At 30.0% G+C, this 17172-nt stretch overlaps 1 protein-coding gene across 3 annotated transcripts in view; it reads left to right on the forward strand.

Moving 5' to 3' along the window:
• Positions 1 to 13256, forward strand: part of LOC118185639 (uncharacterized) — a 669417-nt gene extending 656161 nt beyond the window's left edge. For all 3 annotated transcript variants that reach the window (XM_085813050.1, XM_085813052.1, XM_085813051.1), the window contains 2 exons: positions 229 to 264; positions 6776 to 13256. In XM_085813050.1, the coding sequence (XP_085669176.1) occupies positions 229 to 264; positions 6776 to 7838 (1099 nt within the window). In that variant the 3' untranslated portion in view covers positions 7839 to 13256. The remainder of the gene's footprint in view (positions 1 to 228; positions 265 to 6775) is intronic.
• Positions 13257 to 17172: the final 3916 nt, after the last annotated feature.

Raw genomic sequence — 17172 nt, forward strand, 5'->3', positions numbered from 1 at the left:
GCAGATGCACAATAGTCAAGGTCTTACGCGCATGCGTAAAACGCCTGTGCACATGTGCCAACGCGGCGCATGCGCAGAAAGTTTTTAGCTTTGAGGTCCGGATTATGGGTGTCCAAATTAACGACTTTTGACTGTACTAATTTTAATAAAATTATAATGTGTGCATTCACTTTTTGTTATGTGTATAATCATAAAACTTCATTATAAAAAAATTTTTTTTCCCCCCAGAGAAAATAAACGAGAGCATGAAAGGCAAAAAGAAAGGTAACCAAAATTTTTTGTGATTTTTTATTTTTAGAACAGAGGGTGAGCATTTAAAGCCTTTTTGTGATTACAAAATTTTTTCATAAAATATCAACCTGTATAAAAACATGAAAATTGTATCATTATCTGTTCCTGTTGTTATATATATATATATATATTTTATTATACAAAAAATGCCAAGAAATAGTTAGTAACGAAATGACATCAGCGTAAGAAAAAGATGAGTTTATTTTGTGGTACTGTGAAACTAAGTAGTCCATCAATTGGGGTTTAAGATGTTTGTGTGGCCTATTGTGAGTGATGAGATTGTTGACAATGTACAGTGGTGGCCAAAATTGTAGACGCTTTTGGAAATTTTTCTGTTTTTGAACTTATAGAAAACGTTACGTATGCTTATAGAAAACGTTACGTTTGTATGCTTATAGAAAACATTACGTTTCACAAAGTGCAAACTTGTATATATCATTTTAAAGAGAATTTATTACTGAATTCAATACAAAACACAAAATTCAATTATTTGCAATACAAAAAAAGTTAAACGATAATAGTTATCGATATACATTAGATAGTGATGATTGCAGTGAGTTATCAGTACTTAGTAGGGTACCCTTTATTTTTTATTACAGCTTCACATCGACGTTTCATTGAGCTGACAAGAGTTTTAAGCTCTTCTTTCGTTATTACATGATGCCAGGAAACAATTATAGCCTCAATTAGTTCCCTTTTATTTGATGGGTGCCTCATTCGGACAAGAGTTTTCAAACGGTGCCACAAATTTTCGAGAGGATTGAGGTCAGGACTGTTTCCTGGCCATGACAACAAGTTAATGCTCTTTGTACGAAACCATTCTTTCGATATTTTAACCATGTGGCAAGGAGCAGAATCCTGCTGGAAAATAAACGAAGCATTGTTGAGAAAGAGATCTCTGATGGAAGGTAGAAGTTTTGGTTCTAGAATAGTGTCAATGTATTTTCTGGCATTCACTGTCCCATCGATGATATGAAGGCGACCAATAACATCTGCTGACATGCATGACCAAATCATAACACTAACTGGGTTCTTCACAGTTGCTTGAATGCAGTCAGGATGTAGCTCTTCTACGTCTATTCTACGTCTTACATATTTTCGCCCATCACTACCGAATAGCGATATCTTAGTTTCATCACTCCATATAACTTGTGACCACTGATCATCTGTCCAATTAATGTGTTCCTTTGCCCAAGGTAGTCTTTTTTTCGTTGCTGAAAATTAAGATAAGGCTTTTTTCGTGGATTTCTACCTCTCAGTCCAACATCTGTTAATCTTCTCCTGATTGTTCTTGAAGTGACAGAAACACCAGCATCATTCAGATCACTTCTGATGGCCGCTGATTACATTTTTCTATCTTGGAGACATAGTCTTTTTATTCTTCTGTCATCAATAGATGTGGGGCACCTTTTTCGGCCTTTTCCTTCTTTGTTTTTTATTGAATTTGTCTCCTGATATCGTAAACAAAACTTTCGGACTCCAGATGTAGTCACTGAACCACCCACCAGTCTTGCAATTTCAGCATAGGAAAGACCACTTTCTCGTAACACAATAATATTACATCTCTTTCTAGGTGTCCAATCTACTCTTTTATTTGATGTCATTGCTTCTTGACTAAATATTAAAAATTGTTACAAAAATTCCTATTTGTAATTGCAGTGTATAAGATACTGCAATAACTATACACTGCAATTACAAATAGGAATTTTTGTTCCTTCTACAGAACAAAGCAAAATAATGAATTGTTTCAAGTGTAAACATGATGTCAGCTTCTACTGGCAGTTACTAACATTTGATTGGTTCTCAGAACAAGAACAGTGATTGGCCAGGAAAGCTAGACATTACAAACCACTTCATAACTGTGTTTTTACTTCCTTGTACGAAGTAAAAAGGAAGTATTGTAATAGCGAAAAGTTTCAGGCAGCATATTTCAATGAAAATTAAATTGCATTCGATGTTTTTGTGTGATATCTGTACGTAAGGACAGAATAAAATACTCTTTTCCTTCTTTAAAAAAAAATTATAAAACTGCTTTAAAATTAATTCTGAAGAGAATTTTTCGTGGCGTCTGTACGAACCTATGTACGTACGTACGTAGGTATCTCGCATAACTCAAAAACGAGTAGCCTCAGAACGTTGAAATTTTGTATATATGACTGCTATAACATGTAGATGTGCACCTTGTATTTTGGTTGCACTAGGCCGCACCAAACTTATATAAATATATTTATATATATATATCCACTCTGTTACCCGGCTTAGTGATCTCAGTTTCTTTACTCTTATATGTTGGTAAATTGTACATTTTTTGCTTTAAAAATGATTGAATTATGTTGTTTTTATCTTCCAGTTAAGGGTTTTTATGCCTTTAGTAAATCTGTGTGCAATATTTTTAGAATTATCAGCAATTTTAAAGTTGTTTAATTGCCGCTAAGCCTTTTTTAATGGCGGCCATTAATGTTTACATTTGAAACAGGAGACTAGTAGATTTGTTGCCAATCTAGAGAAACTTAGCTACGCAACAACAAAGATAACGCCTTCATTTATTATTTAAATCATGCTTAATCCTTTCTGGAATTTTTTCGTGGAAATAAGCGTTTAAGATTTACTTCGTAATTTTTAATATAAATATTTTGAGTTTTTATGTATTTTTGCCTTCTCGCGAAGTGAGAACTGAATTAATTAAATGAGAAATACTCAATCGTCTGTGAAAAACTGTTTCTTTTTTGTTTTGTTTGCTTAATTTCTTTTATACATCATTCTAGCTTTATTATAGTATTTGAATAGAGCATGTGGCAACAATTAGATAATTCTATTCTTTAAATGATATAAATTTTGTGCATTATGAGTTATAATATGAACGAAATATATAAGTTAACTGTTATATAATTATTGGATTATATAACAGTTAACTTAGTTTCCATTAGATAATTATTATATAAGTTAACTGTTATATAATTATTAATACTGTTAAGTGAATCTAGCGCCAGAGTGTCGCTATGCTAGAGTGAATTTTAAGAATGCATTTATTCTATTGTGGTTTATGTGCTGTCGGCGAAGTAGATTTAATTCAATCCAATAAGTTTAAATGAAATGCAAGAAAAAATGTGTATAATTTAATATTCCAATACAAGGAAGTCATGTGGTGTACACATCAGATTTTTTTTTATATTAAAGTACATATATCTTTTTTTGTATTGCAAATAATTGAATTTTGTGTTTTGTATTGAATTCAGTAATAAATTCTCTTTAAAATGTTATATACAAGTTTGCACTTTGCGAAACATAACATTTTTTATAAGCATACAAATATCAAAAACATAAAAATTTCCAAAAGTGTCCACAATTTTGGCCACCATTGTAGGTGAGTTAGACAAAAGACATATTAAGGACCAAGTTTTAGCCACAGCAGTTCATTCATTATATTGATATTCTGAAAGCCAGAATAACTTATGCTGTTTCAAGTGTTGCCAAATAAATATTGAGGCAGATAACTGAAATTCAGTAAAGTAATACCATTTGTAAAAAACTTAATTACTGCATTTACCTTTTTCCAACTATATATATATATATATATATATACACATTCTAATTATAATACATTTTGGGCAATATTTTTTTATTCAATCACCAAAAGACTTAATACTGATCATGTAAATTTGTGTTGTATTTATGTTTTATCTACTTTCAATTGAATTTAAAGCCTGTAAAATATGCTTTTTGTTGTTGTTATTTTAATTTTACTGTTTTTTGTATATATAACAAAAGCAAAGAGATAAGATTGAAGTTTTTTCCTTAGCATTTGATTTTTGAAGCTTTATGAAAGTATAAAATTGGAAGCAACAAAATAAAGCATAAATAAAACTAAAGTTTAAAAGTTATGTAGTGAAAAAGAATGAACTTTTATCTGTAATTGCTTCAAATAATTTAGGAGTATACATTGAGCCTCCTTTGCATTTCTATCAAAAATTTTGAACTTTTTGAATTAACTGTAAAAGATAATATGAACTTTTTAACACTTGGGCAAAAAATGTTTTCTTTTTGTATAATACTGAAGTATGTATTGTTATACTGAATTATAATTTATTTAAAATTTGATTTTGAAAATAAATAGGTAAAAACTTCAAAATAAAAGTGTAATGCAGAGTGAAGTGTAAGAATATTTCGGTGAATATGAATAAATTATACAAATAATTTCTTTTATGTGCAAATAATAATAAACATTCACTTTATAATAATAATAATCTTTAATAAAGAATCATTGCAATTTATTTCAAGTATGAAGATTTGTAGCCATAAAAATATTTATTTCATTGTTTATAAAAAATATATGTATTTAACCTTCCAGCACGCGCGCATCATATTTTTTATGACATCCGTTATTTTACCATTTTTGCCACAAAAAACGACAGAAATGAGTGAATATTGATAATAAATTTGTTAAGATATAAAATATTAATCTTATTATTGCAAAATAAAAATGATATCACATTCAAATATAAGTAAATTATTTTTAAGTTCTTATGTTAGTGAGATGGAAATGCAGTGATTTATTTCATCATAGAAAATTTTTAATTTATTATTTAATAATTATATTTTAAAATTGAAGCTAATTTTAATATTCATCGAAGACAAGTATAGACAATAAAAAAGGAAAACACCTCGGTAGGAAAAAAAGTAAGTTTAGCATTACTTACTTCTGCAAGGAAATTTACTTCTTACTGGTTACAAAAATGCACTTTAAACTAACTTTAATGTTTTTATTTCTAAAAAATAGAAATAAAAGAAAATAAGGAATGGAAATCGCTATTGTTCTCACATCCAAAGGTTTCTTTGTCTTCCTTTTCTTCATCAGATAATTCTTGAAGAATCCGAGCTAAATCAGCTGGTTGCACATATTTTTTTTGCCATGAAAACCCGATATCAAATTTACAGAGCTAGAATTATGGAGAGAGATTTTTAATTTGAATAAATGTATTCAAATTAAAATAATACACACCAATTAATAACACAAAATTACAACATATTTGAGAAAAAAAATTTCCAAATTTTAAAACACGACCACGCATGTTCTTACTTTTTTATGAAAAAGCTGCCACAAGCCCAGTTAAAAAAAATAGTCAAATGACTTCCTGTTGGTACATTCCATGATGTGGACAAGGGTAGAAAGGAGGAATAGAAATTACCTTCAGACATCTCAGCTTCAATATGCGATAAATGTGCATTAAAAACTTAATTTGTCGTAAATTTTGTGCATACACGTGTGTTGGAAGGTTAAAGAATGTGACTTTTTAGATTAATTTTCAATGTCACTAGGTAAATTTCTTCATATATATATATATATATATATATATATATATATATATATATATATATTTTACATACTGTCATGTACAAACATAATATAGATAGTACAAAGCGGTAATCTTCATATTTGTTTGAACTCATATTTGTTCATCTAATCCTAGAGTAGCTCTTAATTTATATCTGGATGAGTATTAATTTTGCTCTTATGTGAACAGGAGGAGAAAGTTTAAAATAGGAATTATAAGCATAGAAATTTTACAACAATGATTAATGAATTGTATAGAAGCACAAATTATCAAATTTATAAGTACTTTTTTATAATAATGGTCTCCAGGAGAAAAACTTTCGATTTGCATTTAACCCTTTGACTGCGAATTTTATAAAAATTGCATCGTTTTCTACCTAAGTCAACAAAATGTGTCATTAAATAGGTAAATTTAGCATTTGGGATTTTTTTGGCAAATGATTCGCAAGCCTAATGCTGGGACACATATTTCCCAGCCGTAGTTAATGGTGGGAAACATATATCCCACATGAAGCGATCGACTTACTGTAAGCACACCTATTATTCTGGAAAACTTTATTATATGAAATCAATTTTACATCGTATAGTACAGGATAAAGCATTCTTTGCATAACCCAACATTACTCATTGGACAATTCACATTTGTTCTCTTTTCTATGGTCATTTGTGCACAGTCGCATCTTGATTTTCCAACTATTGGAAGATGATCCCTAGCATTAAGGAGATCCTAAGTACTTTTTAACCCAGTTGTAACTTTTTAACTTTTAGTGGGACATATATGTCCCGTTAGTAATCAGAGGGTTAAAGACGTTTTTGACATAGTATGATAATAGTATAATAAAGATATTATGTCAATAATATCTTTAACCAAAGAGTTAAAGATATTATTGACAATTTTAAAACAATATGGTGTTGTTTAATATTGTTTTCTAATTTTTGAGTCTACATTTAGGAAAAATACACTTTACCTCTAATGAAAAATTTTTCAGATAAAAATTGTTTGAGCTATTATGTATTTGTATGCAGCATTTAAATAAACATTTACTATATCAAAAAGCATTATTTAACATGTTTTCACTTACATCAGTACATTAAATTGTGTAATATGTATGTGACATATATAAATAGGATTTTTTTTTTATTAAATTGTAGGGACCGAGAAAGCAGAGTTTCTCATCTTTCAAACAATCCTGAGTCAATAAGAAATGGGGAGATGATGGAAAGGAATAGAGAAAGAGAATGGGAGCGCACTAGAGAAAGGAGAGATTCCTCAAGGTCTCCAATACGTTCAACGCACAAATCTGAAGGAGGCTTTGATAGCAATAGTGTAGGACACAAATCCGATATCAAAGTGAAGGAGGAAAAGAAAGAAGAAGATCATTCTAAAGAATCTGTGGTCACAAGTGGTAATTCTGATCGTGAAAGGACAAAATCTGGTGAGCCATCCCATCCAGATCCTGTTTGTGATTATATGCCTCGAAGCATGCTTCCTGGACTTCCTATGAGTCTGAGCTCATCTGAACAAGCTCGACTGGCTGGTTCTTTAGGTGCCATTTCTCAAGTTCCACCACCTCACTTCTGGAATCCTTTGCCACCACCTCCTCCACAATCTGCAGCTTCAGCTAGTGAGCGTTATCGCAGTTTAGAATTGCAACATGCTCGAGAACTAGACCGTGAGCAGTTGATGCAGAAGTATGCCTCTTTATCATCTGTGATGCCATTACTTCCAGAGCGATATCGGGAAGCTGAACTTGCTAGGCATCTGTCTTCATCTGAAGCAGCTGCTAGGGAAGTAGAAAGACAGCTTCAAGCTGATAGGGACAGGCAGGTGTACGAGCGCACAAAGTTGCCCCCACCACCTCTGAGGCCTAATGATCCACCTTATGTTCCACCTCCTGGACTTCCACCATCTGGAGGACTATTTTCTTCTTTGTCAAATCCATTTCTGAACAGTTTGTGTGGTACAAACTATCCCCCAAGAACCAAACCTAGTTCACCAGGTGGCATTGGTAATGGTATACCCCCTCCATTAATTCCCTGCGTCAGTCAAGGTGGTAGTCCTGTTACCACCAGTACGACGCCTTCACCATTACATCTAAAACTGGGTACCTCATCTAATTCTAATATTGAAAATAGTCGAGAGCATTATGCTTCCAAAGAACGTCGAGATTTAACAAGTCATTCTGCTTCAGAGGTAGAATCCCAGTCAAGATAACAACCATTAATGCATTTTTGTAGAATTTAGTCAATGCAGGCTCTTGCTTATTTACAGTATTAATTAACCTAAGATAAGAAATGAAAAGCCTCAGGATAGTTGCGTTCATTATGTAATACAATTTCAAAATGTTTATTATGGATTTTTCAGGTCTCCAAAAATTGTTACCCACCTGGAATATATTTCAGCATGTGATTTATATACAAATCTTTGTGAATGCTAATGGATGAATAAACTTGCAAAATGAAAATTAAACAGATAAAACTGTTGAAGTTTAGTATAATTTAATATGTTAAATAGAAAAAGTATACCATACGAAGTGTTGATAATGACTATGGAAATCTTGTTAAAACCTGAGGTATTTCATTTTGTAAATCTTTTGTTGCACAGCACTTTAAATAGAAATCGTAATCATACAATCTGCTGTTGTTAACTACCCATAATCATAATGTGCTTCAAAAAGTTCATATTACAGCTGCTGTGCAGAAAAATAGGCAATACTTTGTGCCCCTTTTCTGATCTAAATTGTGTATCCTATCATGCTTGTACAGTGGAAGTTTTTGCTTGCACATATCAGTTGATAATGCATATTGTGATGAAACTTATAAAATGCATTTGTTTATACACCAGTTGAAGCAAACATTTTTTGAAAAGCATCTTACCAAGAAGTTGTGAATAAGAGAGCACAATTATGTTGTATTGTGAGATATTCAGTGTACAAATTACATTTTACAGTGCTTGTATTTTAAACTAATTCAATGTGCAGATTTGAATTAAAAATGGCATTCAGATTAAAACAATGCATCTGCAGCAAGAGGTCACCAACTTGGATTTTAAAACAGAATAAAAAAATGATAATAAATAAATAAAAGTAATAACATCTAACAGAATGTTATGCGATTTCATTTTGGATGGTCAAGAAAGCTATGTAAAATAAAATTTAAATTCTCATTGTCATTTATTTTTATTATTAATACCGTAAAGTGTATGAATATATGAGGGAAAAAATTAAGTTTCTATTATAATAGTAACTTTTTATTATACATTGATTATATGTATTTTGTTAAAAAAAATGGTATGTATCAAAGGAAGTTTAAAGAACTGTAAGACTATCAGTTTTTTATGTTTAGCAGATAAGAGACAATTTTATATCTGCTTACAGTATTTTTTAGAAAACTATGTGAAACTAATAGACTGTTTTGATGCTACATAGTTTTATGCAGCTGTGAAAGATATAAATCATATTTTTAATTTAAACTATTGAGAAAATATTCATAAAAATATGACAAAAATATTCATTTTGTTGCTTCCTAAGGCTACTATTTGTTATATATATGATTGATTGATTTGTAATTAGAAAATATTCTCATCTCTAAACAGTTCGTATAGTTTTATTTTCCTGTGATATTTCAACAGAAAACAATGAATATTAAAATGTACATCATAATTCTGTAACTTTTTTAGATTGTTTCTTGTATGATTGATTAGATTAACCAGAATACCAATTCCATTGAAATACAAAGAGGAGGAATAAATTGAAGGAAGCAAAACTGGATAAGAGAAAATTATTTATTTACATTACCCTTCAACAAATGCAAAATAATCTCAAAATATCTTAAGAAATCTTTTCATTAATTTTAATTGCCATTTATCACTTCCATACTTTTCTGAAAATTTTGGGGTAAAAATTAGCTTTTCTGCTATAACTAGGGAGCATTTTGAACTTTTATGAAAATCATTTAAATATATAAATGTAGCAACTAAAACATCCCAAATAACAATACTGCAATTAAATACTTTAGATATCCTTATATTAAGTTTAGGCTCTTCTGTGTAATATATCCTATTACAAAATAGTCCAGTGTTCCTTCAGTCATGTAAAATTTACTATACAATTTTACAGGTTAGGATTTTTTTTTTAATAAATAGAGTATATGAAACTCTGCTACAATGGATCATTAGTCTTATTTAAGAAAAGTTCTCTTTCTGAACCAATTTATTATATATCTTATTAATGGAACATTATCACTTCATTGAATGTAAAATGTATGCTAATTTATTAGCAAATTTCCTTTACCTTAAAGCAGTCAAATGATTTCCAGTTTTCGTGAAATGAAAAAACATATATTGTGAATATAGCACAAATGCAATTTTAATATTTCTTAGAATAAAATTCTAAATATCCTAATAAATGAATTAATTGATAAAAAAGTTTTTTAAAAAAAATTAAGTAGTTCCTCTAATGCATTATTATTTTACAGAATTATGATTTTAGCATTTTTCTAGTTTATATATTTTTATTAAATTACAGAAATTTTATAATAATGCTTTGGAATACCATTATTTTCAGAGAAGAAATTCTCACTCAGGAATTATGAAGTATCTAAAAATGTGTTTATTTAAGAAAGAAAGTCATTGATGCATAAATTAATATTTAGGATATGAGAGGTAAATTTTAATTTGTGTACTTGAAATAGAAATTCATGATTTGAGTTCATTTTATTATAGTTTTTCTTCACATAAAAATAACAATTAAGTAAAATGTTTTAAAAAAATAATTAAGGATGTGACGAGACCTTTGATAAGTGTAGATATTTTCATAAAATATTAATAATATTCTTTTCCTGCTCTCATCCACATAAAGAAATTAATAAGCACATTGCCAAATAAGTAATATTCACTACATATCTGTGTGTAAAAACAATAAAGAATTACTACAGTAAAAGCAAAAACAAATCAGTAATTGAAACTTAACATGTAACAAATTTAAAGACTTCAATACAACTATTGTTCTTTTCATGTATTGTATGTTAGTTCATCAAGAAATTTCTGTGAATTTCTTTCCGACAGATGATAAATACAAATCAAGCAGTACAAAAAATTCCAAGTTCATTGAAGCACATAATCATTATTTTGTTCTAGAACTTTTTGTTATCTCTTTGGCAGCTGGAAAATTCTCTTTTTAAAAAAAGTTATTAGATTTTTGTTTGTAAAGAAGTTATCAAGGTGCTAGCTGACACTGTTCAAGGAAGTGAACTCCAGGACAGCAAAGAACCCCATGCCAAAACTCTAAGCATATTCTGCTCTGTTAGATCTGGAGTATCCATACATGGCGCAGTTTACATACCAAATCTTCTTCAAATGATCATATACTGTATATTTTGAAATATTTATATTGTTTAATAGTTCCTGAAGTGTGTAACATGGATATTCAGCAATAGCTTCTTGTAACAAGTCCTTGTTTACATTGGATATTATCTTCGAAATTAAATTTCCACTCTTAAACTTAACAAATGGCCTTCAAACTGTGTCTTCAGAAACAGAAATTTATCCATATGTAGCACAAATTATACAAGCAATCTGACTAGCAGGGTTTCCTTTTTTTAAAATAAAAGATCATAACAGTATGAAATTTCTTCATTCTCAACGCTATATTGGGAAAAACATGACACAACAATGCATGCAGGTGTTAAGCAACATGAGCAGAAAAGACCATGTTTAAATGTCTGCTTCAATTAAGATCACTCCATATCAGCAGTAACAAAATAATTAAAAGAAAATGCACTTTGATGTGAAAAACTGCAGAACTTTCCAGATAACCCAATATATATTATTCATATATATATATGTGTGTGTGTGTATATTTCTCAAAAGATATAGAACTTCATTTTCCTGTTAAATTTCAGTAAGATAATAGTAAGCCAAAATCTGTTATTTTTACTACCAGTTTCACCGGTTATTAAGTATGGTAAATACTCAAATTTTGTGCATGTTGCGGCTGGCAGTAAATGTGAACCAGTAGGAAAATTAAGTGTTTAATTAACTTTGCTATTATCAAAGCTCTAATTAAAGCTACATTTATTATTGTTTGTTTATTCTTCTCTGAGAATTCTTTTATAACCCTGTATACTTGTGTACTGATTTCTGTGAAATTGCATGTATGCTTTCATTTCCATGCATGTAAATCCCCCAGGTGCCCCTTGGTATAAACTGGAATGAAATTAAGCAAATAATCCGTATGTGCTCTACCTAAATTAAATCATCCATACACCCCCCCCCCCCAAAAAGTGCATGATAATCCAGATAATTTCTATTGATTTTGATAAATTGGTACAATATAAAAAATAATAAAAAAAAAAGTTTAAAATGTTTTATTAGAGATACATAAAGACTAAAACTATACAGAAATAAGTAAACTTGCAAATAATTCAGAATTTGTATTTCTGTACGATGCAAATATCAAAGCTGCACTGTTTAAGATGGATGTATTTTACATTCAGCTGAAGAAAGATTAGAAGGAATGCTGCTATTTAATAACATTAATTTCAGTGTTTTACTTCAAGATATTTTTTCATGATTTTTCTTTTGTTCCAGACATAGATGCTTGGGGTACAAGTGCTGTTATATTCAACAAGTATTTTTTTTTTTTTCTTTTGGTTAGATCTCATTTTAATTATTAAACTGAATTGTTAGGGGAATCTTTATGAATGTTTGAATGTTTTTTGCACATTCTGAAAAATACTGTAAAAAATATTATTTATATAGTTACTGTAGTAATTTTTTCAGCAAATTGTACTAAATGAATAATCACCTAAATAACCTCCAAAAATTTTTTTTATTAATATTAGTAAAACGAAAACTGGATTAGCCTGAATTATTTAAAATTAAAAGTTAATCAAAGAGGTATATAGTAGAATGTTATTTTATAGTTTCACCTACATTAGATATCCTGCCTTTCATATTGTGTCTATGGTTTTGAATAATATGAGCTTTTTAAATATCTAAATAAATATTAGATTATGAAAAACTAAATGTAACAATGTTGTATAAAACTTCGTTTTTTTCATAAATGTAATTAAACAATCATACAGGACAAATGTAGATTTGTATATTCCAGGCCTAATAAACAATGTAGCATCTTATTTTTGATATCAGTTGTGATTCAAAAAGAAAACTATAAAATGTTGATTATAATTTCTTGAAATTATGTAAATGCAGTGCAGAATGTTTGTACCTTGTCATTACTCAGAAAGTTTCTAAGTTTATTTTTTGTGATACTAATCCTTAATGTGACTTCCGACAAGCATGTTGAGTGCTGTCTTATTTTTTGAATGCATTGAATTGTGCATAAAACTGCCTCTGATGTCATGGTCTGAATGTTAGTGCTGTTGAAACTGTGCATATTCACTTCAGTGAGTAAAGCGAAGAATACTGCCTGTAATATTTTAGAAAAGCATTGCTGTGCTATATGTACACTACTCTTATTTATAAAGAAGATAACAAAAGTTTTTATAGAAAAACAAAAAATATGTTTGCTGTTTTCACTTTCCATTTTGCATTCTAATTACCTAAAGAATGCAGCCAGTGTAAATTTTGAAATGTTTCTATTTAGTGTATAGAATAAAAAAGGAAAAGATACCTTGAGTGTATTTTATTTTATATTCATTGGAATATGTATTAATGATATTTTTAACGAATTATTTTGTTGGATGCCTCCTCTCATCTAAATAATAATTAACCCTCAGGCAGGCACATTAAAAATTTTACACAAATGAGCATGGCACATAAAATGCACCATTAGAAATACATTAATACAATAGTTATTAATTCCACCTTTAATTAATAATTCAAAGATTTAAATTCATATTAAATTTTAGTTTAATTACACATTTCTGAAAATTAACTTTTATGTGATATTTCATGCCATTTAATACTATTATCATTTAATTGTATAAAAACCTAGCACTTTGCTCAGATTTATCACTATGTTGTCTTAATCAATCAGATTTCTAAGCTTAGACCTATTTACAAAAGTAAATTATATTTTAAACTGTGGGAATTTTTAACTTATTATTTATGTACGACATTGTTCATAACATTTTCTAAATGACATTGTTCATAACATTTTCTAAAAAAAATAAAATAAATAATAATAATAATAAAAACAATAACTTAAAAACTCTGTGTAAAATAAAAGTTGAGATGTAAAAAACAGTGAAAATAATAATAAAACTTGTTTGAAAGAAATGTAAACATTTGACTGTTTATACGGAATTTTTTTTTATACTATACTTATATGACCAATACGCAGTGAATGCGTTTAGTTTATTTAAGTGTGGGAAAGCATTGGAAGGCTTTCTGTTGAAGGGAGGGATGCCTTCATGGAGGATTTTCTTGAACCCTGGACCGAACTAACACTGTTCAGCGATTTTGCCGCTCTGCGCTGGTGAGTCTCACCGTAAATAGAATGAGTTAATTGCTAGTAAATATCTGTGTAGAAAACAAAAATATTAAAATTTGGTACTTAACGGCATTATCCCGTCGACCGTGAAACGTAGGTACAATCGAACGGTGAAAGCTGGCTCAAATGCGGCCGAAGCTGCCCCACTAATTTTTTTATTTTTTTTATTAGGAACTGACCCTCATTATTTAGTAAACGATCAGTTTTCAGATTGCTTCGTTTTTGTGCTTCATGAAAAGGATTTCGTCGATTTCTGCTATTTTGTTAAGTCCTGCGATTTTACTGGAAGTTCTGCTGAGGGCGCTGTGAGTGACAAACAACTTTTTGTCGGCCATATTCAGCCTATCATACTTCTCTCATTAATACACACTTTTTTGACGGTTGGATCCCATAACTTGGAAAATAATCTACCGCTTGTCTGTAGAACACAGTCCCCACTTTTTTTTTTTTTTTTTTAATGCACGGAAAAAGTATACAACAACAGCTAGTTTACATCTTCATTTATAAAAACAAAAAGTTGCTTATCAAGAATCAATCGGGTGGGGGTTACATCAAATGAAGGGGCAGATGTTTTGAATGTGTTATTACGTCACGCTTATCCATATTTGGCTGTAAATCTCATTACTTGGGGACTGTTTCATTTTCGGTTGATTAACAAATTATCCAAATTTTAAAATAAACAATAAACAGTGAAACTTCGACATACGAGTATCTCTATATACGAGAAATTCGAAATAAGAGGAAAGTATGATCGGAAAATTAGTCTCTAAATACGAGCATTGACTCGAATAATGAGCCAGGTTGATGGTATGCGTGGCGCCATTTCCCGATCCGGTCCGACTCGGGATATCCCCTTGTCAGATCACTCAGTTTTCTTTGATGTACGTGTTTGTTCGCTTGTGAGTTAATTACATTTAGCGTGAAAATCTTTAATAAATTATTTCACTATGCCTCTCAAGAAGATTGTTGCCTCAAATAGTGCAGCAAAGAAAATTAAGGAAGCCGTGGCCGCTGAAATCAAGAAAGAAGTAAAAATAAGGGGGAAGTGCAGAATCATGCACTGCTTGTCGCGTTTTTAAGAATTGCACATACTCGGTATCCATTTGCACATCGACCTATTTTCACTTAAAAAAAAAATCCCAGAATTGCACAAAAATAACATTGAGCACTTTCTTGACTTTATCCATGTACACATCCACCTATTTTCACTTAAAAAGTCAAAGAAAATTGACAAAAATCCAATTCTTCGTACTCTTGTAAAAAGCGCCAAAGAAATAAGTGGACGATTCTGCACTTTAGCCAAAATGAGAGTGGTGTTGTAAGAGTGACGGAATTGGCGAAGACTTTATAACGGCCAATATAAGCTGTTGTTAGTGCGGATTAACGAGAAGCAGTTAAGGTCGGTGTTCGAAGCTATCATAAAGGTAAACTACGGTTATATTATTTACAAATGTTATTTATCAGAAAAACTGATTTTTATGTTGATATTTTTGGGGGTGCAGAACGGATTAACTAGATTTCCATTATTTTCAATGGGGAAGTTTGTTTCTAGCAAGGAGGTTAGAATAGAAGGAGGGAACGTTCGCAGTTTCCTCCACTATCGGAGAATGGAACTCCGCCGAACAAGCGGCGTCCATGTTTGTGACTTCAAAACATTGCATTACGGCAGTGACATGTACGTATTTCTAAGCTATTCCGTGCATTTATCTTCCAGTAAAAATATGTTAAATTTATAATGAAATGCCTTGCTATTGTTGAATTTTTGTTTTAAAGTAATAAAGATGATATCCATAATTTACTATGTACAGCAAATTATTAAGAAATATTTCGAAATCTAAATGCATGCGCATAACATTAAAGCCTTTAAAAAATGATGTTTCTGCATATTTCACGGATTTGCTTAGATTAGAAAATAAATCTTAATAAAATAAAACAGATTTATGTGAATTCAATGATTTCAGTTTATACGCACTTCATATTTATTAATATCAAAGAAACTGCCTTTAATTAAGTTGAATTACAGAAATACACCTATATAAGTTTTTGGATACATCTTTCCACATGTTCAATTGTGTAAATATTTTACTTAATTTTATCACTATACTGCTCAGAAATTTGTAAGTTTATACAAAAAATTTTTAACAACAAAACAATTTATCTTAACTTAAAAAAATGAATAATAATTAAAGAAAAACATTGCTTTATTTAACACCTTTACAATTAATAAAAATAGTAACAATTGATTTCTTACTTTTCATGAAAGTTATAAAACGAATTAACTAAAACGTTCAAATTATACAATTTAAACCCTACCATTGTATCTTAAGGAACGATGATACCAAATATAAACAGAAACATTAAAATGTATTTAACATATTTTGATTATAGTTATATTACATAACCTATTTTGATTATTTAAGTCCTTTTTTTCACATCTGAAAAGAAAACAACATGACATTGGGATATTTTTTGACATAGTTGTCATATTACATAAAAAAAGAAAATCAATACTTACGTGTGAAAAATAATGCCCGGAATTTTTTTCGAGAATCTATTTGCGCATCCATATGCAACACAAGCTGACATGCTTCAAAAAGAAAAGAAAAAAAGGTTGATCTTTACATTATGGTAACTTGGCGTTTTTTTGGCGAAACTTTGGTGACCAACTCTCCTACAGCAACCCTCTATTTTTTTTCCCGCCGCCATTTTGTCTTCACGAAGTAAAGACATGTTTCTTTTCTTTTTATCTACTGAACACTTCTTCCAACAATCTACTAGCCGAATTACACTTATGCTAGAAATACTTAAACTGCTTAAATGCTTAATGCACAAAACTGCTTAATCATGACAAATATTCACTGCAAAATTAGGAAAAAGTGCACAATACCATACTCCTTACGCGTTTTTCAAAATAACACATACACATAAACCATGTACACGCCGACTTATTTTTACTTAAAAAAACATCCCAGAATTGCACAAAAATGGCATTGCGCACACTCTTCACTATATCCATGTACACTGCTTTTTTTCTCATAAATTAGAAAAATTTCACGAAAATACATAACAATTTTCTCAATCTTTAAACCCGGT

Source organism: Stegodyphus dumicola, chromosome 3 (assembly GCF_044657685.1).
Source record: "Stegodyphus dumicola isolate Sdum_Otavi_A_Nest chromosome 3, ASM4465768v1".
Lineage (NCBI taxonomy): Eukaryota > Metazoa > Arthropoda > Arachnida > Araneae > Eresidae > Stegodyphus > Stegodyphus dumicola.